The sequence below is a fragment of the Pseudorasbora parva genome, chromosome 7 (assembly GCF_024679245.1).
Source record: "Pseudorasbora parva isolate DD20220531a chromosome 7, ASM2467924v1, whole genome shotgun sequence".
NCBI classification, from domain to species: Eukaryota; Metazoa; Chordata; class Actinopteri; order Cypriniformes; family Gobionidae; genus Pseudorasbora; species Pseudorasbora parva.
In genome coordinates, this window is record NC_090178.1 from 929853 (window position 1) to 954852 (window position 25000).

The 25000-nt window shown below is 44.9% G+C and overlaps 1 protein-coding gene across 1 annotated transcript in view; it reads right to left on the reverse strand.

The window, feature by feature from the left end:
• Positions 1-25000, reverse strand: part of LOC137082511 (DENN domain-containing protein 4B-like) — a 53088-nt gene that overhangs the window by 8039 nt on the left and 20049 nt on the right. The window contains exons 10-23 of the mRNA XM_067447732.1: positions 19437-19612; positions 16352-16452; positions 16053-16268; positions 13918-14063; positions 13573-13706; positions 9322-9436; positions 8617-8823; positions 8139-8267; positions 6679-6823; positions 6470-6601; positions 6246-6390; positions 2499-2769; positions 1547-1645; positions 1250-1425 (exon numbers count right to left, since the gene is read on the reverse strand). Coding sequence (XP_067303833.1) covers positions 1250-1425; positions 1547-1645; positions 2499-2769; positions 6246-6390; positions 6470-6601; positions 6679-6823; positions 8139-8267; positions 8617-8823; positions 9322-9436; positions 13573-13706; positions 13918-14063; positions 16053-16268; positions 16352-16452; positions 19437-19612 — 2192 coding nt within the window. The remainder of the gene's footprint in view (positions 1-1249; positions 1426-1546; positions 1646-2498; positions 2770-6245; positions 6391-6469; positions 6602-6678; positions 6824-8138; positions 8268-8616; positions 8824-9321; positions 9437-13572; positions 13707-13917; positions 14064-16052; positions 16269-16351; positions 16453-19436; positions 19613-25000) is intronic.

The following is a 25000-nucleotide window of genomic DNA, read 5'->3' on the forward strand; positions in this document are numbered from 1 at the left end:
AGTAATAATATCAAGCCAAGGTTTACTGAGTTTTACACGATTTATCTTTAGTAGTGTGGCTTTTGGTGAAATGTCCTAAATTAAATATCATCACCTGTGTACATAAGCTCACTTCTTCTCTACGCTTTTTCCTGTTGGTTTATTGAACAATTACTCCGAGTCGCCCTCTGTCGTTTCAAAGAATAGCACAACGACGAGCGAGTATAAACGCCTCGTCCGTTTGGGAGGAGCGAGCGCAGTCAGCGGAGGAAGGCGAAAGTATAAACAAGGCTAAAGGTGTGTGTTCAGCAGCTGCAAATGTGTTTTTTTTAGGAGGAAGAGGAAATAACGCTGAAATACCTCTTTCTCCATCTTTATATATGAACAAGGCTTTAGACGGCACTGCAGCACATACAGGAATGATACTGTAATGGACATCACAACATTGGTGAACACAATCCACCGCACCATTCGCCGTCGCCGGCTAAAACTCTACAGGTCAAAGAAGAAGCCATATCTAAACATGATCCAGAAGCGCAGGCGTTTCCTCTGGGCCAAGGCTCATTTAAAATGGACTGTGGGAAAGTGGAAAACTGTTCTGGGGTCGAATCAAAATTTCAAGTTCTTTTTGGAAAACTGGGATGCCATGTCATCCGGACTAAAGAGGACAAGGACAACCCAAGCTGTTCTCAGCGCTCAGTTCAGAAGCTGATCTCTGATGGTCTGGGGTTCATGAGTGTGTGTGGCATGGGCAGCTTACACATCTGGAAAGGCCATCAATGCTGAAAGGTCTATCAGAACAACATATGCTCCATCCAGACGGCGTCTCTTTCAGAGAAGACCTTGCATTCTCCAACATGACAATGCCAGAGCACACACTGCATCAATTACAACATCATGGCTGTGTAGAAGAAGGATCCGGCGCTGAAATGGCCAGCCTGCAGTCCAGATCTTTCACCATTAGAAAACATTTGGCGCATCATAAAGAGGAAGATGCGATAAAGAAGACCTAAGACAGTTGAGCAACTAGAAGCCTGTATTAGACAAGAATGGGACAACATTCCTATTCCTAAACTTGAGCAGCTCGTCTCCTCAGTGCCCAGACGTTTGCAGACTGATATAAAAAGAAGAGGGGATGACACACAGCGGGAAACATGGCCACGGCACAACTTTACTGAGATGTGTTGATGCCATGAAATTTAAAATCAACTTATTTTCGTCACAGATCTCAGCGTTCAGCAGTGTGAGTGTGTGTGTGTGTGTGTGAGACCTGCAGACGGGCCCCAGGTCACAGATCTCCGCGTTCAGCAGAGGGACGAACGGTGCGGAGCAGAATGGGCAGCTGGTGTTGAGATTGGAGTCGTCAGACGTCCAGCCGGCCATGATCTCCTCATCGTACACCAGAGAGTTACAGCTGCGGCACAGCGAGCAGCTCGACATCAACACCTGCACACACACACAAACGCACACGCACATGCATGCACACACACACATACACACACAGCTCTTAATCCATCACACACACATCATCACACACGTCAGTCTGTGTTTCTGTCACTTCACACACCTCGATGGCCGCCCCTTCCTGTGCAGAATCCCACGACTTCCTGAGAGGAACCATTTGGATGTCGATCATGTCGATGTCACTCCCCACAGACAGCGAGCTCTGCACACACACACACACACACACACACTGATTCATGACTCTGAGGGCTGTGACCCCTGACTAGTTACTAGCAACTAATTAGGTACTCTAATCTGACTTTTTTCCAGTAACGAGTAATCTAATGCATTACTATTTCCAAACCAGTAATCAGATTAAAGTAACTTATCCAAGTCACTGTGAGTTACTATTTTAGACATTTTCCTTAGTAAAAAATAAAAATATATATTTTTGCTTTCTTCCTGTGTCTCGGGGAGAGTATTTTTTCAGGAAATATATATTTTTTTTCAACTCGTTAAAGTAATGTTAAAGGAAGTGTGTGTAAGATTGTGGCCAAAACTGGTACTGCAGTCACTTGTCAATACTGATTGTGTATTGATTTATGATTCGGATCGCCAATGTCTTGTGATTTCTGCAGTTTGACACGCGATCCGAATCATGAATCGATTCGCTGACTCATAACCGAATGAATCTTTATTTGAGGATTGAACACAAACGCGGAAGAGAAGCCAATGCTGAATAAAGTCGTAGTTTTTGTTATTTTTGGACCCAAATGTATTTTGGATGCTTCAAGAGACTCTAATTAACCCACTGATGTCTCATATGGACTACTGTGATGATGTTTTTATTCCCTTTCTGGACATGGACAGTATAGTGTGCATACACTTGCAGTAAATATAAAATATCTTAAACTGTGTGTGAAGATGAACGGAGGTCTTACGGGTGTGGAACGACATTAGGGGGAGGAGTTAATGACATATATTTGATTTTAACCCTTCTAGAACTATAACACACGGCCTTATAGTCCGAAAATACGGTACTTTTTCGCAGTAACTGTGGCAACACTAGGCCTGACCTCAGACGTGGCATTGTAAAGCCGCTCTTTGGCCTTCAGCAGACTTTCAGCCATCTGGCTCTTCCGGGATGGTTTGTGTCCCAAGTTTCCCGAATTTCCGGAGCTTCCGGGTCTCCGGTCGTCCACACTGGCGGCCCGTCGCACTGAGGTCCGGATCCGGGTGGGAGTCAGAAGCTGCTGCAGCTTTCCGGCCAATCCACGGCCCGGCGAAGACACGTTGTTGTAGTTTTCATCCACCGACTTCCTGTTAAGAGTCTCCCTGACTTCCGACCTGACGACGCAGAAACCCTCAGTGTGTTAGGATGCTTTCTCACCTCACACAGTTCATCAGTAAGGTCAAGTGGTGAAGTGATGGTGAAGTGACGGTGAAGTGATGGTAAAGCGATAGTGAAGTGACAGTGAAGTGACGGTGAAGTGGTGGTAAAGCGATGGTGAAGTGATGGTAAAGTGATGGTGAAGTGATTGTAAAGCGATGGTGAAGTGACGGTAAAATGACGGTGAAGCGATGGTAAAGCGATGGTGAAGTGATGGTAAAGCGATAGTGAAGTGACGGTAAAGCGATGGTGAAGTGACGGTAAAGCGATGGTGAAGTGATGGTAAAGTGATGGTGAAGTGATGGTAAAGCGATGGTGAAGTGACGGTAAAATGATGGTGAAGCGATGGTGAAGTGACGGTAAAGTGATGGTGAAGTGATGGTAAAATGATGGTAAAGTAATGGTGAAGCGATGGTGAAGCGACGGTGAAGCGATGGTGAAGCGATGGTGAAGTGATGGTAAAGTGACGGTGAAGTGATGGTAAAGTGATGGTGAAGCGATGGTAAAGAGACAGTGAAGTGATGGTGAAGCGATGGTAAAGAGACGGTGAAGTGACGGTGAAGCGATGGTGAAGAGACGGTGAAGTGATGGTGAAGCGATGGTGAAGTGAGGGTGAAGCGATGGTGATGTGATGGTGAAGCGAGGGTGAAGTGACGGTGAAGCGATGGTAAAGAGACGGTAAAGTGATGGTGAAGTGATGGTGAAACGATGGTGAAGTGATGGTGAAGCGATGGTGAAGTGACGGTGAAGCGATGGTGATGTGATGGTGAAGCGATGGTGAAGTGACGGTGAAGCGGCGGTGAAATGGCGGTGATGTGACGGTGAAGTGATGGTGAAGTGACGGTGAAGTGATGGTGAAGTGATGGTGAAGTGATGGTGAAGTGACGGTGAAGTGATGGTGAAGTGACGGTGAAGCGACGGTGAAGTGATGGTGAAGCGATGGTGAAGTGATGGTGATGTGATGGTGAAGTGACGGTGAAGCGATGGAGAAGTGATGGTGATGTGAGGGTGAAGTGACGGTGAAGCGATGGTGAAGTGATGGTGAAGCGATGGTGAAGTGACGGTGAAGCGATGGTGAAGCGATAGTGAAGTGACGGTGAAGCGATGGTGAAGTGATGGTGAAGTGACGATGAAGCGATGGTGAAGTGACGGTGATGTGATGGTGAAGTGACGGTGAAGCGATGGTGAAGTGACGGTGACGCGATGGTGAAGTGATGGTGAAGCTATGGTGAAGTGACGGTGAAGCGATGGTGAAGTGACGGTGAAGCGATGGTGAAGTGATGGTGAAGTGATGGTGAGGTGATAGTGAAGTGGTGGTGAAGCGATGGTTAAGTGACGGTGAAGAGATGGTGAAGTGACGGTGAAGAGATGGTGAAGTGATGGTGAAGTGATGGTGAGGTGAGAGTGAAGTGATGGTGAAGCGATGGTGAAGTGACGGTGAAGCGATGGTGAAGTGACAGTGAAGTGATGGTGAGGTGATAGTGAAGTGATGGTGAAGCGATGGTGAAGTGATGGTGAAGTGACAGTGAAGTGGTGGTGAGGTGATAGTGAAGTGATGGTGAAGCGATGGTGAAGTGAAGGTGAAGAGATGGTGAAGTGACAGTGAAGTGGTGGTGAGGTGATAGTGAAGTGATGGTGAAGCGATGGTGAAGTGACGGTGAAGAGATGGTGAAGTGACAGTGAAGTGATGGTGAGGTGATAGTGAAGTGATGGTGAAGCGATGGTGAAGTGATGGTGAAGTGACAGTGAAGTGATGGTGAAGTGACAGTGAAGTGGTGGTGAAGTGATGGTGAAGAGATGGTGACGTGACGGTGATGTGATGGTGAAGTGACGGTGAAGTGATGGTGAAGCGATGGTGAAGTGACGGTGAAGCGATGGTGAAGTGATGGTGAAGTGACAGTGAAGTGATGGTGATAGTGAAGTGATCAATCAATCAATCAACTTCATTTATATAGCGCTTTTACAATCACGATTGTGTCAAAGCAGCTTCACAGTGTCCAACAGGATAATATTGCGACAAAATTAGATTTGGCTGTACAGTCGTACTGGAGTAAACAGTGATGTTATCAGCTTATTTTAATTTATCATATAGCAACAATGTTGGCAGATCAGTATTTAAGTTTATAGAATTAAATAAGACCTAATTCATACATTTTATTTGTATAATAAGTTGAATAACTTTAATCATATTTTTAGTGTCCCCAACTGAGCAAGCCAAGCCAAAGGCGACAGTGGCAAGGAACCAAAACTCCATCGGGGCGTGACGGAGAAAAATAAACCTTGGGAGAAACCAGACTCAGTCGGGGTGCCAGTTCTCCTCTGGCCTATTGACACACCGTGTAAGATTATTATTCTGGCAACCTTACAGGTCGGAAATCATATTAGATTGGAATATTCAAAATTTCAGGGTATCACGGAAGAGACAGATTTATTTAGGATGGGGCGTCGATTACACAAGAGTATGAATACATGAAAGATCGGAATTATTGCGCCGAAGACGGGTTTATGATGGTGAAGCGATGGTGAAGTGACAGTGAAGTGGTGGTGAAGTGATGGTGAAGAGATGGTGACGTGACGGTAAAGTGATGGTGAAGCGATGGTGAAGTGACAGTGAAGTGGTGGTGAAGTGATGGTGAAGAGATGGTGACGTGACGGTAAAGTGATGGTGAAGCGATGGTGAAGTGAGGGTGAAGTGATGGTGAAGTGATGGTGAAGAGATGGTGACGTGACGGTAAAGTGATGGTGAAGCGATGGTGAAGCGATGGTGAAGTGAGGGTGAAGCGATGGTGAAGTGACGGTGAAGCGATGGTGAAGCGATGGTGAAGTGACGGTGAAGCGATGGTGAAGCGATGGTGAAGTGAGGGTGAAGCGATGGTGAAGTGACGGTGAAGCGATGGTGAAGTGACGGTGAAGCGATGGTGAAGTGATGGTGAAGCGATGGTGAAGTGACGGTGAAGCGATGGTGAAGTAATTGTGAAGCGATGGTGAAGTGACGGTGAAGCGATGGTGAAGTGACAGTGAAGCGATGGTGAAGTGATGGTGAAGCGATGGTGAAGTGACAGTGAAGCGGTGGTGAAGTGATGGTGAAGAGATGGTGAAGTGATGGTGAAGTGATGGTGAAGCGATGGTGAAGTGACGGTGAAGCGATGGTGAAGTAATTGTGAAGCGATGGTGAAGTGACGGTGAAGCGATGGTGAAGTGATGGTGAAGCGATGGTGAAGTGACAGTGAAGCGGTGGTGAAGTGATGGTGAAGAGATGGTGAAGTGATGGTGAAGTGATGGTGAAGCGATGGTGAAGTGACGGTGAAGCGATGGTGAAGTGATGGTGAAGTGATGGCGAAGTGACGGTGAAGTGATGGTGAAGTGATGGTGAAGTGATGGTGAGGTGATGGTGAAGTGATGGTAAAGTGGAGTCCCAGGTGTTGAGCTGTACCTGCTATCCCTCTCGGCGGGCTGGCACCTGCAGTCTGCATCTGCGGTTTCGGCACAGTCTCTGGAGAAGGTGGATAGGCAGACGTCGCTGCGCCGCACCAGCACCGGAGCCGGGCCGATGGGAGGCTTTTTCGACAGCTTCACCTCTGATAAACAAAGCAAATTCTCACACAACACGTCAGAAACATGAAGGCCAAACTCACGCCTCGATCATCAGTCACTCACTGTTTTCTGACGCCTGCACGCTGCTCAGACTGTTACTCTTACTCAGCGATTCGTGGCTGGAGCTGTCACTCAACCCGCTCCAGCTGGCCTGACGAATCAGAGCGGAGTAGGGGCGAGGCTTGGACAGCGCTTCTAAAACAGGAGCAGAATGTGAGAATGTGACGCTGCTGACAGCTGTCAATCATGTGTCAGAGGGGCGGGGCTCAGACCTGCGCGGGAACCGAGAGAAGCGCTCCTATGCTGCTCTTTGATTGGCTGCCTGAACTGAGCCACGGCCAATACCACGTTCCGAAGCTTCGCCCAGCGAAGACGCCCTCCCTGATTGGTGGATGGCCACTTGCTCTCCAGCACCGCCTACAGACGGCACACACACAGACACGCACACACAAACACACACACAAAAACACGCATGCACGCAAACACACACACAGACACACACAAACACGCACGCATACACACACACGCACACACACACAAACACGCACACAAACACACACACAAACAAACACACACACGCACACAAAAACAAACACGCACACAAACACGCACACAAACACAAACACGCACACAAACAAACACACACACACACACACACACACACACACACACACACACACACACACACACGTGAGTAAACAGAAGCGGATCATCAGTGCATTATATCAGGGAATCACAAACTTACTCAACCGAACCCCTTTGAGACAAAATATTTACTATATATTACTAATATTACAGTCCCACACTAATATTTCAACAATTTATCAACACTTTCACAGCATGCAGCTAAACAAATTACATTCTTCAACTTTTTTTAGTAAGTGTTTTGCTTTTTTTTAAATTTAATTAATTTTTTTAACAATTTTATGATTTAATTTTAGTACATTTTCTTGGTGTTTTTGTTATTTATAAAAAATGTAGTTTTGCTGTTTATTATTTATTTTAAATGGATAATTTTTACAATTTAATAATTTACATTTTTGTTTTTTCATTATTTGACCATTTTTCTTTTAAGATAATTTATTTTATTTTTCATGATTTATTCATGATTTATTCTTTTATATGATTTAATTTATGACTTAGTACATTTTTAATTAGTTTTTTATATTTTAAAATTATTTATTAATTTTAATGTCACATTTTTATGATTTAATTAAATATTAGCTTTTCATCAACTTATTAACTTAGAGAAATTATTTTATGATTTATTCAATTTTTTATTATATATAAACATTTTTGTCATTTAATTAATAATTATATTTTTATATAAAATTTTTATGATTTAATAAATTATCTTTTCATCAACTCACGAATCCCAGTTATGAGAATTTTATTTATGATTTAATGAAAAAAAATTGAATTTAAAACATTTCTTAATTTAATTATTTTAAGGATTTAATTAATAATTCGATTTATATTTCCTTTTAAAATTATTTTTTTAATTTCAGATGTTTTTGAGAAATTATTATTTTATGATTTAATAAAATAAATCTGTAAAAAAAAAACATTTTAATTTGACATTTTGTATGATTTAATTAATTATCAGCTTTTAAATCAACTCACGAACCCCGGCTTTTAGGAAATCATTATTTTATGATTTAATAAATTAAGTAACAAAAATATTTTTTTAATGATTTATAATGCATTATCTGATGAATAGTAAACACTTCACCTTATTGTAGTATCCGTATGTGATGGTGTTGGGAGTTATTCCAGCCTTCTTCATCTCCAGCAGAACTCGGACCGCTAGAACGGGCTGACCATACTGACCACACAACTGCATGAGGATCCGGTAACACACCTGACACACACACACACACACACACACACACACACACACACACACAAACACACACACGTTTGTTTTTGTGAAATGTGGGGACATTCCATAGGCGTAATGGTTTTTATACTGTACAAACCGTATTTTCAATCCCCTTACACTGCCCCTAAACTTACCCATCACACACACACACACACACACACACACACACACACACACACACACACACACACACACACACTCACAGACACACACACACACACACACACACACACACACACACACACACACACACACACACACACACACACACACACACACACACACTTTACACACACACCTGACACACACACACCTGACACACACTGACCTCGTCCGGCAGCACCACCTTCCGGGTCTCCATGTGCTTGAGCACCTCGTAGGCCGTCTGCAGCGCGCGCACCTTCCCCGGCTCGGCCTTCAGGTAGGTGGGCAGGTAGATGAACCACAGGCCGTAGCAGTGGCCCAGCAGGCATTTGGACCACATGTCCGGCACCGTCGAATACTTCTGGGCCTTCTTCTGCGCCAGCTTGATCTCCTGAAGAGTCCAAAGTAATGCGTTACAATCAGGGCTCTGAACCGGTTCAACGAACGAAAACCGGATTTTAACAGGAACAAAAACAAAATTTATTTGAAATGACCATCAAAGGAACTGTGTGTAAGAAATGTATTTCAATAATCCTAAAATGGCCCTGATATGTCTCTAGACATTAATAAATCGTGTTCATTTTAAACTCTTCTATCACTGACAGCAGTAGTCCGGCAGGATATTGTCATTTTTTTAAAGTTGTTGTTGATGTTGTGTTTTGTCCTGAAGCTCCGCCCTCCGCCTATCGACCAATCAGGAGTCAGTAGTGTTCGGGGTTGCAACAACACCGCTCTACAGGCATCTGACTGCAGTACCAGTTTTGGCCACAATCTTACACACACTTCCTTTAACCGGTTAATAACGTATAATTCTCTTTAATATTTTAATTCGGCAGTGACCAATCATGAATCGAGTACATCGCAAGTCAGTGAAAAGTGGGCATTTTACCTGTTTGGTTCGGCGGGGGGCGGGGCTACTCGGGGCACTTCCTTTAGCGGGAGTCCGCAGCTGATCCAGAGGCCGATCGAACAGATCCGGCTGGAGGATTGGGAACGTGTCGTAGCTGCAGGAAAAACAACAACACATGAAGGTAGAGTTTAGATTCCCGAACTGAACCTGAACCGAAGAGCCCGAGCCGACCTGAGCTGACCCAAACACGAAACGACCCGAGCCCGACCCGTACCTGAACCGAAGTGCCCGAACCGACCCGAACACGAAACGACCCCGACCCGTACCTGAACCGAAGTGCTCGAACCGACCCGAACACGAAACGACCCCGACCCGCACCTGAACCGAAGAGCCTGAACCGACCCGAGCCCGACCCCATACCTGAACCGAGCCGACCAGTACCTCACCTGACCCGAATCGACCCGAATCTGACCTGAGCCCGACCCGAACTTGACCCAAGCGCGACCTGTAACTGACCCGAGCCCCGAACCGTACCATGACCTGACCCAAACCTGACCTGAGCCCGAACCGTACCTGAGCCCGACCCAAGCCCAACCTGTACCTGACCCAACCTGACCCCGACCCGAACCTGAGCCCGACCTGTATCTGCCCCAACCTGACCCGAGCCCGACCCGAACCTGACCTGAGCCCGAACCGTACCTGAGCCCGACCCAAGCCCAACCTGTACCTGACCCAACCTGACCCCGACCCGAACCTGAGCCCGACCTGTATCTGCCCCAACCTGACCCGAGCCCGACCCGAACCTGACCTGAGCCCGAACCGTACCTGAGCCCGACCCAAGCCCAACCTGTACCTGACCCAACCTGACCCCGACCCGAACCTGAGCCCGACCTGTATCTGCCCCAACCTGACCCGAGCCCGACCCGAACCTGACCTGAGCCCGAACCGTACCTGAGCCCGACCCAAGCCCAACCTGTACCTGACCCAACCTGACCCCGACCCGAACCTGAGCCCGACCTGTATCTGCCCCAACCTGACCCGAGCCCGACCCAAACCTGACCTGAGCCCGAACCGTACCTGAGCCCGACCCAAGCCCAACCTGTACCTGACCCAACCTGACCCCGACCCGAACCTGAGCCCGACCTGTATCTGCCCCAACCTGACCCGAGCCCGACCCGAACCTGACCTGAGCCCGAACCGTACCTGAGCCCGACCCAAGCCCAACCTGTACCTGACCCAACCTGACCCTGACCCGAACCTGAGCCCAACCTGTATCTGCCCCAACCTGACCCGAGCCCGACCCAAACCTGACCTGAGCCCGAACCGTACCTGAGCCCGACCCAAGCCCAACCTGTACCTGACCCAACCTGACCCGAGCCCGACCCGAACCTGACCTGAGCCCGACCTGAGCCCGACCTGTATCTGCCCCAACCTGACCCGAGCCCGACCCGAACCTGACCTGAGCCCGAACCGTACCTGAGCCCGACCCAAGCCCAACCTGTACCTGACCCAACCTGACCCGAGCCCGACCCGAACCTGACCTGAGCCTAGGGCGGGCGATATGGCCCAAAAAAATTATCACGATATAATTTTCCATATCAGTCGATATCGATAAATATCACAATAAATGTAAAATCTTAATTTCTTAAAAGTTTAAAGGCATATTTTTGCTCCTGAGTGAAATATGTAAAACAGACAGCTAACTGTGGTTTTAAACTATCCTGTATTGCCAAAACATGACAAACACTTCACAAACAGATAAACAATTTATTAAAACTGAGGTAGATTTATTTTTTAAAATCTTAATTGTGGTCAGCATTTTTTTTACTCTACACTGTATATCAATAATATCATTACTTATTGTGTAAGTAAAACACTAAAAAAGCAAACGGGCAAAAAAAATTCTCTCTCTCTCTCTCACCGACACACACACGCACACACTCGCGCGCGCATCTCACCACACACACACACACCTCAGCGACAGTGGGGTGGCCGCGAGAGGAGGGAGAGAGCAGAGTTCAGTATCTGTGGATCTCCAGTAAGGGCTCTCTAGTCTATTATATTCATTTCAAACTTAGGATGACATTATTTCTCTTTTGATACAGGCGATGCGGAGTCATTAATACATCACCAAAGACAAACAACTATAATAGCGATGTACAAGTCGGATGTTTTAGTGATTATAGTTTGGTAACGTTAGCCTGTTGTAAGTCACCCACTACAGCTAACGAGGTAATAAGCCGGTGTGTGAATGTAGTTAATGTAGATTCACCGCTGTGCTGGGCTCAATGTTATCTGGAAGAACTTAGAGGAATCACGATCATTTAATAACTAAATTCCGTGTGTTGAACGTGAACCTATGATAAGCAGTCCACGTACGTCGCTGTTTTATGTCGGATGGGATCGCCAAAATATCTCCAAACCACTGAAGTTAAGCGAACTAACTTCTCAGCGATATCTGTGTCCTCCGAGCTGGTCGTGAGCTCTGAGTTTTCTTCACTATTGCTCATTTTTCTCGCTCCGCTTCACTCCGATCCTCCAATCCTGTCAGTCACTGACAGCAAACAGCAGCGCGTGCAGCGCCCAGAAGCCGGTCTGCAGTACGCATGTGCAGCATCACGCATAACGCGCAAGCATTATATCGAGAATTTATCAAACTGATGTTATCGTTTTATCGAGGAAATTTATATCGTGATAATTATCGTTATCGTTTTATCGCCCAGCCCTACCTGAGCCCGACCTGTACCTGCCCGAACCTGACCCGAGCCCGACCCGAACCTGACCCCGACCTGTACCTGCCCGAACCTGACCCAAGCCCGACCCGAACCTGACCTGAGCCCGACCTGTACCTGCCCGAACCTGACCCGAACCTGACCTGAGCCCGACCTGTACCTGCCCGAACCTGACCTGTACCTGCCCCAACCTGACCCGAGCCCGACCCCAACCTGACACGAGCCCGACCCGAGCCCGACCCTGACCTGACCTGAGCCCGACCTGTACCTGCCCCAACCTGACCCGAGCCCGACCCCAACCTGACCTGAGCCCGACCTGTACCTGCCCGAACCTGACCCGAACCTGACCTGAGCCCGACCTGTACCTGCCCGAACCTGACCTGTACCTGCCCCAACCTGACCCGAGCCCGACCCCAACCTGACACGAGCCCGACCCGAGCCCGACCCTGACCTGACCTGAGCCCGACCTGTACCTGCCCCAACCTGACCCGAGCCCGACCCCAACCTGACCCGAGCCCGACCCCAACCTGACCCGAGCCCGACCCCAACCTGACACGAGCCCGACCCGTACCTGACCTGAACTAACCTGCGGGCCAAGATTTCCTTGCACTATCCTCTGGCGGGGTCGGGCCCTTGATCAAGCGCTTGTGTTTTTTTAATAATTTCTTTATTAGCGTAATTGGGTGGGCAGAAAGCTATCCCATAATTAGAAATAATATTTTTAATCAAATTGCTTGAATGGTGTTTAATATTAATATCAATACTATTCTTAATGAAAAACATAACGACAAGCTGTGTCAAAATGGGCGCTTTTACATTCAGCTCTGAAACTGATTCTTCCGCCGTATATCGTCAGCTTCTCCCTCGTGATGAATGAAACCTGAATCCTGCCGCTGATCTGAGCTCAGTTCAGATTTTAACTGTAGCGTCTGGTCTATAACTGAACAAAGTTATTTGTATTACTATAAAACAATCAAAACGATATCGATACATATGACTGTATATGATTTCATACAGCTATATCTAAAATGAAAAAACCTTAACAAGTCTTGACATCATATCCATGGCCGATTTCAAAACAAAGCTTCGAACGGTTATGAATCAGCGAATCGATCAATGATTCGGATCGCGTGTCAAACTGCTGAAATCACGAGACATTGGCGATCCGAATCATGAATCGATTCACTGATTCATAACCGTTTGAATCTTTATTTGAGGATTGAACACAAACGCGGAAGAGAAGCCAATGCTGAATAAAGTCGTAGTTTGTTATTTTTGGACCCAAATGTATTTTGGATGCTTCAAGAGACTCTAATTAACCCACTGATGTCTCATATGGACTACTGTGATGATGTTTTTATTCCCTTTCTGGACATGGACAGTATAGTGTGCATACACTTGCATACGCTCTCGGACTAAATATAAAATATCTTAAACTGTGTGTGAAGATGAGCGGAGGTCTTACGGGTGTGGAGCGACATTAGGGAGAGGAGTTAATGACAGACATTTCATTTTTGGGGGAACTGTCCCTTTAAAGGGTAATAAACTCAGAGGTCACCTGTAGTGTGCGGGACACTCGGATCCGTCAGGCTCCTGGGGCTCCTCCGGAGGCATTATGAACACTGTGTGTTCTCCGCTGTGAGTCTCATCGCGGTCCATCAGCCGCACATCCTCCGGCTTCTCCACATCCACCTGACGGACACACACAGATTAAACACACCATCTGATTGGCTGTTGGGGTCTCACACACACACACACACATACACACACACATCCACACAGATTAAACACGGCATCTGATTGGCTACTGGGGTCACACACACACACACCTACACACCCACACACACACACACACACACACACACAAACACACACACACACCCACACACACACACACACAGACCTTCTGCACACACTCGTCGAAGAACTCCAGGCTGACGTGGCGGTCGCTGACGAACGAGCACTCCTCGATGAACTGCGTGAACATCTGCGTCCGCGTGAGCTGTGTGTAAAACTTCTGCTGCGTGCGATCACGCGACTTCAGGAAGCCTGCGGGAAACACAGATTATCATTATCAAAATTATTTTGCACAAAAATGATCGTAATTTCAGCCTTTATGTATAATGCATTACAAAGATATTCATAATGTGCATTATATATTTACACACACAATCAACGTTAAGATCAGGGATGCAAACGGGTGAGGCGTGAAAAAGGTGAGCACATTGTGGATAGAGAAAACACTTTTAAATCAAATAAAAAAAATCTATATATATTTTTACTTTTCATGCAAATTTCTAGACTATATATATTTTCATTAATTCTAACAGGTAAGCGGCAACGGATTTGACTGCGAGTGAGGTGCGCTTGCAGAGGCTCCGCCCACACTCTCCTTATTGGTTAATATTTAATTTATTTGACTGTGAGTGAAGTACGCTTTCAGAGACTCCGCCCACACTCTCCTTATTGGTTAATATTTAATTTATTTGACTGCGAGTGAGGTGCGCTTGCAGAGGCTCCGCCCACACTCTCCTTATTGGTTAATATTTAATTTACTTGACTGCGAGTGAGGTGCGCTTGCAGAGGCTCCTCCCACACTCTTCTTATTGGTTAATATTTAATTTATTTGACTGCGAGTGAGGTGCGCTTGCAGAGGCTCCGCCCACACTCTTCTCATTGGCTGATATTTAATTTATTTGACTGCGAGTGCAGTGCGCTTGCAGAGACTCCGCCCACACTCTTCTCATTGGTTGATATTTAATTTATTTGACTGCGAGTGCAGTGCGCTTGCAGAGACTCCGCCCACACTCTTCTCATTGGCTGATATTTAATTTATTTGACTGCGAGTGCAGTGCGCTTGCAGAGACTCCGCCCACACTCTTCTCATTGGCTGATATTTAATTTATTTGACTACGAGTGCAGTGCGCTTGCAGAGACTCCGCCCACACTCTTCTTATTGGTTAATATTTAATTTATTTTACTACGAGTGAGGTGCGCTTGCAGAGGCTCCGCCCACACTCTTCTCATTGGCTGATATTTAATTTATTTGACTGCGAGTGCAGTGCGCTTGCAGAGGCTCCGCCCACACTCTTCTTATTGGTTAATATTTAATTTATTTTACTACGAGTGAGGTGCGCTTGCAGAGGCTCCGCCCACACTCTTCTTATTGGTTAATATTTAATTTATTTGACTGTGAGGGAAGTGCACTTGCAGAGGCTCCGCCCACACTCTTCTTATTGGTTAATATTTAATTTATTTTACTACGAGTGAGGTGCACTTGCAGAGGCTCCGCCCACACTCTTCTTATTGGTTAATATTTAATTTATTTGACTGCAAGTGCAGTGTGCTTTCAGAGACTCCGCCCACACTCTTCTCATTGGTTGATATTTAATTTATTTGACTACGAGTGAAGTGCGCTTGCAGAGGCTCCGCCCACACTCTTCTCATTGGCTGATATTTAATTTATTTGACTGTGAGTGAAGTGTGCTTGCAGAGACTCCACCCACACTCTTCTCATTGGCTGATATTTAATTTATTTGACTGTGAGTGAGGTGCGCTTGCAGAGACTCCGCCCACACTCTTCTTATTGGTTAATATTTAATTTATTTGACTGTGAGTGAAGTGTGCTTTCAGAGACTCCGCCACACATTCTTCTTATTGGTTGATATTTAATTTATTTGACTACGAGTGAAGTGCACTTGCAGAGACTCCGCCCACACTCTTCTTATTGGTTAATATTTAATTTATTTGACTGCAAGTGCAGTGTGCTTTCAGAGACTCCGCCCACACTCTTCTCATTGGTTGATATTTAATTTATTTGACTACGAGTGAAGTGCGCTTGCAGAGACTCCGCCCACACTCTTCTCATTGGCTAATTTTTTATTTATTTTGGTTGCGAGTGCAGAGACTCCGCCCACACTCTGAATTGTGATTGGTTTTGTGTCGCTGAAAGCTCATCACGCTGCATCTGGGCAGGACACAGTGTTACGCTTGTGATATTGCAATAGATATGCATGATGGCGCAGGTGAAGAGCGCACCCTGCAGGTTGAAGAGGGAGCTGCAGTCTGTGGTGCGGTCGGACGGAGCCTGAGTGATGGGCAGCAGGAACGACCTGTAGCCTCTCAGCAGACAGCTCATGAAGCGCAGGAACGCCTCCTGGATCTCCAGCTCCAGCTGCTTCTGACGGCCGTAGATCAGGTCATAATCCGTCAGCAGGAACTCCAGCGTAGCCTCCTCCTGACCGGGCGTGTAGACTAGAGAGAGAGAGAGAGAGAATGTGAGAACAGGAAATGACATCACTTGTACGCGTCCGTGCTGAGGTCAGGCGCTCACTCACTCTTCTCCAGAGTTCTGTGCAGGTTGGTCAGAGAGTTCAGCAGGATTTTCCCATGTTTCCTGGGCAAAGACCTCCAGGACAGAGGCTTCTTATCCTCAGACCTGCGGGAAACAGGACGTCCGGCTCATTTATTTGATCAAAACTACAGTAAAAACTGTGAAATGTAAGCACAAAACACTTAGGAGTACGTTTCAGACTTAAAGGGTTACTTCAGCGATTAGGCATATGGCTTTCTATCAGCAGAAAACCGGGAGTATATTTATATGACAGTGCTCCACACCTCATATCTCCCCGAGACCAGAGATTTATGTATTTTATTTCTGGAAAAAATCATCAGATGATGCAAATATTGATGACCAATTTTTTGGTCAGAGGCTAAAGACCGACGATAGATCATGGTGTATTATAGAGATAGTCTATCAAATGCATCAGCTATTGATATCAAGAAGATTTAGAATTTATGTATGAAAATATTATTATTAGAGAAGGCCTACTTTTATTATTAAATTGATATTAAAATATTCCATATATTTTAAATCCAAATATTCCATAATGCATAATCGACACACTGCATAATAAAATAATAGATAGATTACTCCTCACTATTTAAAAACATTCAACAAGGAATTATAGGTCTATAATTAATTTAAAAAAATCTATACAGGGAGTGCAGAATTATTAGGCAAATGAGTGTTTTGACCACATCATCCTCGTTATGCATGTTGTCTTACTCCAAGCTGTATAGGCTGGAAAGCCTACTACCAATTAAGCATATTAGGTGATGTGCATCTCTGTAATGAGAAGGGGTGTGGTCTAATGACATCAACACCCTATATCAGGTGTGCATAATTATTAGGCAACTTCCTTTCCTTTGGCAAAATGGGTCAAAAGAAGGACTTGACAGGCTCAGAAAAGTAAAAAATGGTGAGATATATTGCAGAGGGATGCAGCAGTCTTAAAATAGCCAAACTTCTGAAGCGTGATCATCGAACAATCAAGCGTTTCATTCAAAATAGTCAACAGGGTCGCAAGAAGCGCGTGGAAAAACCAAGGCGCAAAATAACTGCCCGTGAACTGAGAAAAGTCAAGCGTGCAGCTGCCAAGATGCCACTTGCCACCAGTTTGGCCATATTTCAGAGCTGCAACATCACTGGAGTGCCCAAAAGCACAAGGTGTGCAATACTCAGAGACATGGCCAAGGTAAGAAAGGCAGAAAGTCGACCACCACTGAACAAGACACACAAGCTGAAACGTCAAGACTGGGCCAAGAAATATCTCAAGACTGATTTTTCTAAGGTTTTATGGACTGATGAAATGAGAGCGAGTCTTGATGGGCCAGATGGATGGGCCCGTGGCTGGATTGGTAAAGGGCAGAGAGCTCCAGTCCGGCTCAGACGCCAGCAAGGTGGAGGTGGAGTACTGGTTCGGGCTGGTATCATCAAAGATGAGCTTGTGGGGCCTTTTCGGGTTGAGGATGGAGTCAAGCTCAACTCCCAGTCCTACTGCCAGCTTCTGGAAGACACCTTCTTCAAGCAGTGGTACAGGAAGAAGTCTGCATCCTTAAAGAAAAACATGATTTTCATGCAGGACAATGCTCCATCACACGCGTCCAAGTACTCCACAGCGTGGCTGGCAAGAAAGGGTATAAAAGAAGAAAATCTAATGATATGGCCTCCTTGTTCACCTGATCTGAACCCCATTGAGAACCTGTGGTCCATCATCAAATGTGCGATTTACAAGGAGGGAAACCAGTCCACCTCTCTGAACAGTGTCTGGGAGGCTGTGGTTGCTGCTGCACGCAATGTTGATGGTGAACAGATCAAAACACTGACAGAACCCATGGATGGCAGGCTTTTGAGTGTCCTTGCAAAGAAAGGTGGCTATATTGGTCACTGATTTGTTTTTGTTTGGTTTTTGAATGTCAGAAATGTATATTTGTGAATGTTGAGATGTTATATTGGTTTCACTGGTAAAAATAAATCATTGAAATGGGTATAAATTAGTTTTTTGTTAAGTTGCCTAATAATTATGCACAGTAATAGTCACCTGCACACACAGATATCCCCCTAAAATAGCTCAAACTAAAACTTCCAAAAATATTCAGCTTTGATATTAATGAGTTTTTTGTGTTCATTGAGAACATGGTTGTTGTTCAATAATAAAATTAATCCTCAAAAATACAACTTGCCTAATAATTCTGCACTCCCTGTAGACTGTACTCACAAAGGTATAACGATCAAGATAAACTTAAAAATTGCCCGGAGTTGTCCTTTAAATGTACTCTCTATAAATTATATGTAAGTGTGAACTCGTGAAATCACTGAAGTGACCCTTTAAAGGGTTAGTTCACCCAAAAATGATATTTCTTTCATTAATGACTTACCCCTATGTCGTCCCACACCCGTAAGACCTCCGTTCATCTTCACACACAGTTTAAGATATTTTATATTTAGTCCGAGAGCGTATGCAAGTGTATGCACACTATACTGTCCATGTCCAGAAAGGGAATAAAAACATCATCACAGTAGTCCATATGAGACATCAGTGGGTTAATTAGAGTCTCTTGAATCAATCTGCTGTTTGTTTTCTATCCTCAAATAAAGAATCAAACAGTCGTGAATCAGCAGATTGATTCGTGATTCATATCGCCAATGTCACGTGATTTCAGCAGTTTGACACACGGATCCGAATCATGAATCATGACCGTTTGATTCTTTATTTGTGGAACCCAGAAGAGAAGCCAATGCTGAATAAAGTCGTAGTTTTTGTTATTTTTGGACCCAAATGTATTTTGGATGCTTCAAGAGACTCTAATTAACCCACTGATGTCTCATATGGACTACTGTGATGATGTTTTTATTCCCTTTCTGGACATGGACAGTATAGTGTGCATACACTTGCATACGCTCTCGGACTAAATATAAAATATCTTAAACTGTGTGTGAAGATGAGCGGAGGTCTTACGGGTGTGGAGCGACATTAGGGAGAGGAGTTAATGACACACATTTCATTCTTGGCTGAATTAACCCTTTAACTGATCAGCACCACAGTGAAAAAATTACTGATAATGGACAGGAAGACTCACTGGAAAACAGTGTTGGTGTCCAGATCCACACACACAACGTCAGATGGAGGGTCGTAGAGGTCGAAGTAGCTGGAATGGACGCCCACGATAAAGGGCATGGGCGCGCACAACACATCGGCCATCCGCAGCGGGCACAGCGGGATATACGGGCAAAACCAGCGGAGAGGAAACGACACCTGCAGGAAACACACACAGTCACAAATGCAGAGTAGAGGTCTTCACGGGTCCAAAAATTTGTTTCCGAACCCGAGGAGACCCGTAATGTGCTACACAGAACCGACCCGGACACGTCTGTTATTTCAAAAGTTGGACCCGGAACCGCGCAGATCCGAGAAATGCCAAAAATGTAGACCCGGAACCGTCATGGACCCGCCTATTATTTTATCGCTGGAACCGAACCCGGCGGGAAGACACAGACCCGACTGGACCCGACTCTCTCATATTCCACTATAAACTGCTCTTAACAAGTTAATAAACAAGCTGCGAGAATAACCGTCTCAGCCTACCCAACGTTACAGCCGTCGTCTCTCTTCCTTGGACCTGATTGTGATATATTACAACATTCCTCTCTAACTGTTCCAGGCACGCTTGATTCACTCATCATTTCAGCTGGAAAAGTCCACTTTATGTCCCAATGACGGATTTATGCGTCTGTGCAGATCTGCATTTCCACTGGAGTTAACGAGCATAATAACTCTGACTGTTTGCCCTTTTGAACTAATAACTATAGCTCGTTCAGTGCCATGGACGCTGACGTTAGTATTATTTATTCGCCATAATCTCCTGAGCCGAGTCTGACTTCGGCCCTGCCGACCCACATATGGGTCCAAATTTGCATACGTCACAATTATTCTAAATTTGCTACAGAGCTGAAGTGGTTACGATTAAACAGGACGGTTCATTCACATTAGTTTTAGTCACTGCGGAAGCTCGGGTTGCTGCACTCGCGCGTTAGCTGGAGCAACCTGAAATATTAGCTTTTTTACGCAATTTGAGCATTACAGAAAACATTACCGCGCGCTAGGGATGACTGGAAAAATACCGGTATATATTGTATTTCAAACGGTATGATATCATGATTTAGCGCATTTCGGTATATGCTGCTTTTCCGAAGTTCACCGCTAGATGGCAGCGCGCTACACAAACTGACCCGAAACAACCGGCAAATGTGACAACAACATAGACGGACAAAATGGATAAAGCAGTTGAATCTCACTCAAGATGCCCAAAACGAATTAATAAAGAGAGGAGTAGAAGTGACATCTGTAATGACTTTGCTTATAAAACTGATGAAGAACCATCAAACCTAGCCAAGAAGCATCTGTCACTATCCTGACTTTAGGACTTCTTAAGAGATCGACAGGTCAGTGATCACTCAGACCATCTCATTTAGACATTTATTTTCTTTTAACACTGATCAACACACACACACAGCCTAACAGAAGACTGAATATCACAACATCTCCAGCGCCCGTTTCAACCAATGACGTTTAGATCTCATTATATTTGCACGCGTACTATTGCACTGTTTACATTCGCGTTAGACACACCCGCCTGTGTGTGTGTGTGTGAATACTCACTAAAGACGGACATTTGTACATCATTCTGTGCGTTTGACTGTTTAAGGAAACTTAATGTGTAATGTGCGAGCTCTAAGTGACAGGTGTGTGTGTGTGTGTGTGTCGTTGTTATGAGCTCATATCTCCTGTAACTGTTATTACGAAATGCTATAAAATCGCTTGAATGATTCCCGTTCTCCGTCCCGAGACGAGCGTGAAATATCGAATCGGATTGTGCAGATCGCTTTAGTGTCGTGCGATGTCTTCTGAAACCAGAAGCAATTTGTTAATTCTGAGAGATTTTTGCTGCAATTATTCCTCACAAGAAAGTTTTCAAACGACTGATTTGATGTGATAATCTTTGCTGATTAATTTACTAATGAACATTTGTGGTGATTTCCCACTTTATAAACTCAAAACTATACACCCGCGCTAATATCAGACCGTGTGGTATCGGTTTAATATCGGTACTTCGGTATTAGATTGTGGTACCGTACCGAAGCCAGAGTTGTGGTATCGAGCCATCCCTACCGCGCGCATATGCATATCTGCCCGCTTTCTAAACGGCTGAGAGGGCGCGTATTACATAGGCTACAACGTTAAACAGACCCGGACCCGACCCGGACCCGACCCGGACCCGACCCGGCTGACCGTTTAAAACATAGACCGAACCCGTACGGGTCCACAGGTCTCGGGCGCCCCGTGAAGACCTCTAATGAACCGTCCGCCTGCTGTATGAAGGTTTAGCACTAACGTTCAGTGTTGGGTGTAATTAGTTTCTGTAATTTAATTACTTTTCTCTTGAAAAAGTAAAGTAGGGGATTACTCTTATTTTTTCTGTAATTGAATTACAGTTACTTCTGATGTAATTGAACTAAATACTAAATATAATTATACATAATTCAATAGTGGACTTAACATCAACATTTAAAGTCTAACTTTAAAATGCATGGTTTTATGTCTCCTTCTCACATTTGTAATACTTTGGTCAGTTAATAAGAGTATTTATGTAGTTTTATTTTATGTATTTGAATGAATTAGAGCCCTTTCATGTCTAACCTTGAATTGCTTAACTCGAGGTTGATATTGGATTTAGAAAGTAATTAAATACTTTTTGGAGAGAGTAATTTGTACAGTAATCTAATTACACTATTAAAGATGTAATTAGTAACTAGTAATTAATTACTTTTTTAAAGTAACTTACCCAACACTGCTAACGTTACACGTTATCAGTCTAAAGCCGGGTGCACACTAGGGCTGAGCCGAATACTCCAAGATTCGATGCATCGATATGCGGAGCCGGATTCGACCACCGATCTCACGGTCGAATCTTCGAGGGTGTTATGAAACGAGGATCATACCATTTAGGCAATATGGGGGTGCTCAATAGAGACAGAGCGACGCGTCCTAATCTGAAAGCCACGCCCACCGGGGGGAAACAAACCAACCGTCTCCATTGACTTTCCATTGCGGGCCTCCTTATCATTTCTGACTAATAACAAAAAAACGAACAATGTCTAAAAGCTGAAATGTGACGAGGTGTCATCTCATATAAAGTGTGTTTCCTAACAGACAATTATCACATCTTTATATAAATATAATCATTTGTTTCTTCAGGTTCTCATTAGGCGCTTCAACATTTTTTACTGTGCTTCTTAGTCACTGACAAAGAGTCCAAATTATTTTGTGGCGGGTGTCATGTAAATGTGCAGGGCATTAATACATCTTTTTTCAGCACTATTTCATTAAAATGTCTGGGCTGTTTTTTTGGTATGATGATTTTTGTCTTGTGGATGTCACAGTGTCACTTACACAGGGCTGGATTATGGACCGGGTCACCAGACTGTCAAAGCCTTGGAAGCTTTAGGCTGAGATTACCAAAGGAAACTGACCACCAGGGCCTTTGACTCATACAGGGCAAACCAAACTCTAGGGCTCCCGGACCCTTCAGCTCAAACTGGGCAAGCTGGTCACTAAAGGCCTGGGCTCTGCTTTAGATGTCTGCTGTTGCTCATGCATGTCTGTTTTTTAATTTTAGCTCTTAAACTAAGGGATCTGAGGGAGTACCATCGATCATAACGTCCCCTTGAGAAGAAGTCAACTTAAGCATACTTTTAAGAAGAGCACTTACAACGGAAAAGTGCAAATTAAATGTTTACATGTTATTTACAATTGCAATAAAATATTATTATAATGTATTTTAAATGCAATTGAACTTCAGAGTGTTTTTGAACCATTAAGTACATCTTTATATGACATTTCATAATTACGTCGATTGTTTTTAAAATATGGTTAAAATCTGCTGTCACATTTATGGTAAATACACTTTAATTCTATTTTTGTTGAAACAGGAAGTATCCCTTTAAAGACATAACAGTGCATGAGACAGAGCGGGACATGCTATATCACACTGAGAGCTTCGCCCGCTGGAGGAGAAGGGCATCAGAGACAGGAAATATAATCTATACCACTGACGTCTGGATATTTGACTAATGTGTACTGCACACGCAGACACACTGAGGGTCAGGATCCCAAAACTGACCCATTCTTCAGCTGAAGCTTCACCTCTTATCGCCTGTGTCCACTTCTGTCTCCTTAAACGCTCGTTTTCTGGGGCCGACAGCTTATTAACCTTAGTTCTGTGTTTTTAGCTTGTTTGCTGCTCACCTCGTCACATTTCAGCTTTTAGACACTGTTCTGTTTTTTGTAATAAGTCCGAAATGACAAGGAGGCGCCTCACGCAATACAAAGTCAATGGAGAGCGTTGGACTGTTCCCCCCCGGTGTGGGCGTGGCCTAAATACACTCTGTCACTATAACCACACCCCTAATTATGCAGAACTTTAAGGCTTTATATAACATAAATGAATGAGTTATAAAACAATTCACCCCCTCACAGTCGTCATGAAGGGCAAAATTATCCACATAGACCAAAACCAATTTGTCCCAGACTGTGAACATGTTTTATTCTGCTGTAAAGTTGGGCATTTTAACATGAGGCTCAGTGAGATTCTGCTGTGAGCCGCTCTAGTGGCCAGACGAGGAACTGCAGTTCACATTACTACAGCATCGGCTTCAGGAGAGATCGCGGAGGAGCCGTTTGGGTGACCCGAATAGTCGAAGATTCGATGATATGCGGAGCCGGATTCGACCACCGATCTCACGGTCGAATCTTTGCGGGTGTTATGAAACGAGGATCATACCATTTGGGCAATATGGGGGTGCTCAATACTTCAAAGACGAGGCGCGGCAATCCTGTCTACGTTAGATATGCGATAGGCGCCGCGACTAGCCTAGAAATCGAGACGCACCCTAGCGGCAGCAAGAGCAAGAGGCGGGTTTATTGAAGATGGCGCGTCGATAATCTGTCGCGAGTGTCGTCTAGCAACTCTCAATACCCTTCTGAGCTGTAAAAACCAAACTCGGGTCGGGCCGATCACATTGTGTATAGAGGCGGTGGGCGGGGCCATAATGACAACGGCCGAGTTGCGCTCGTGCTTCTAGTAAACACAGACGCTGGCGAACGGCGGTCTGTCGAATCAGCTCTACCCGCGACTCTGGAAGACTTGAGTTCAGCTTTTCTCTGAGAAAAGAACAAAGAACGGCACTGAAGTCATTCTGAAGAAGGGAAGATGTGTTCGAGTTTAGCCGACCGGATACGGAGAGATTTTAATCTGTCCGCGAGCTCTTTGGAGCTTGGTTGTATTTTTTAAGTGTAGATTTTTGATTTTGTTTTTAAAAATAAGTAAAACATGCAAATTACAAACAACATGACGAAACCGTGCTTTACTCTTCAGCTACAGGTCTGTTTAACAGCAGCAAGTCAAGAGAGAAATGATCAAATATATCTAAAGGGATGTCCGAGTCATCTGGCTTTGAGTATCTGTCCAGCGCCATGAGGCGAGTCATTAATGACATCATTTTCATTTTGAGGTGAACTAACCCTTTAACTAAAAACTGTGTTTTGACCCACATAATTAGTGTACTGCATTTAGACATTAATGTC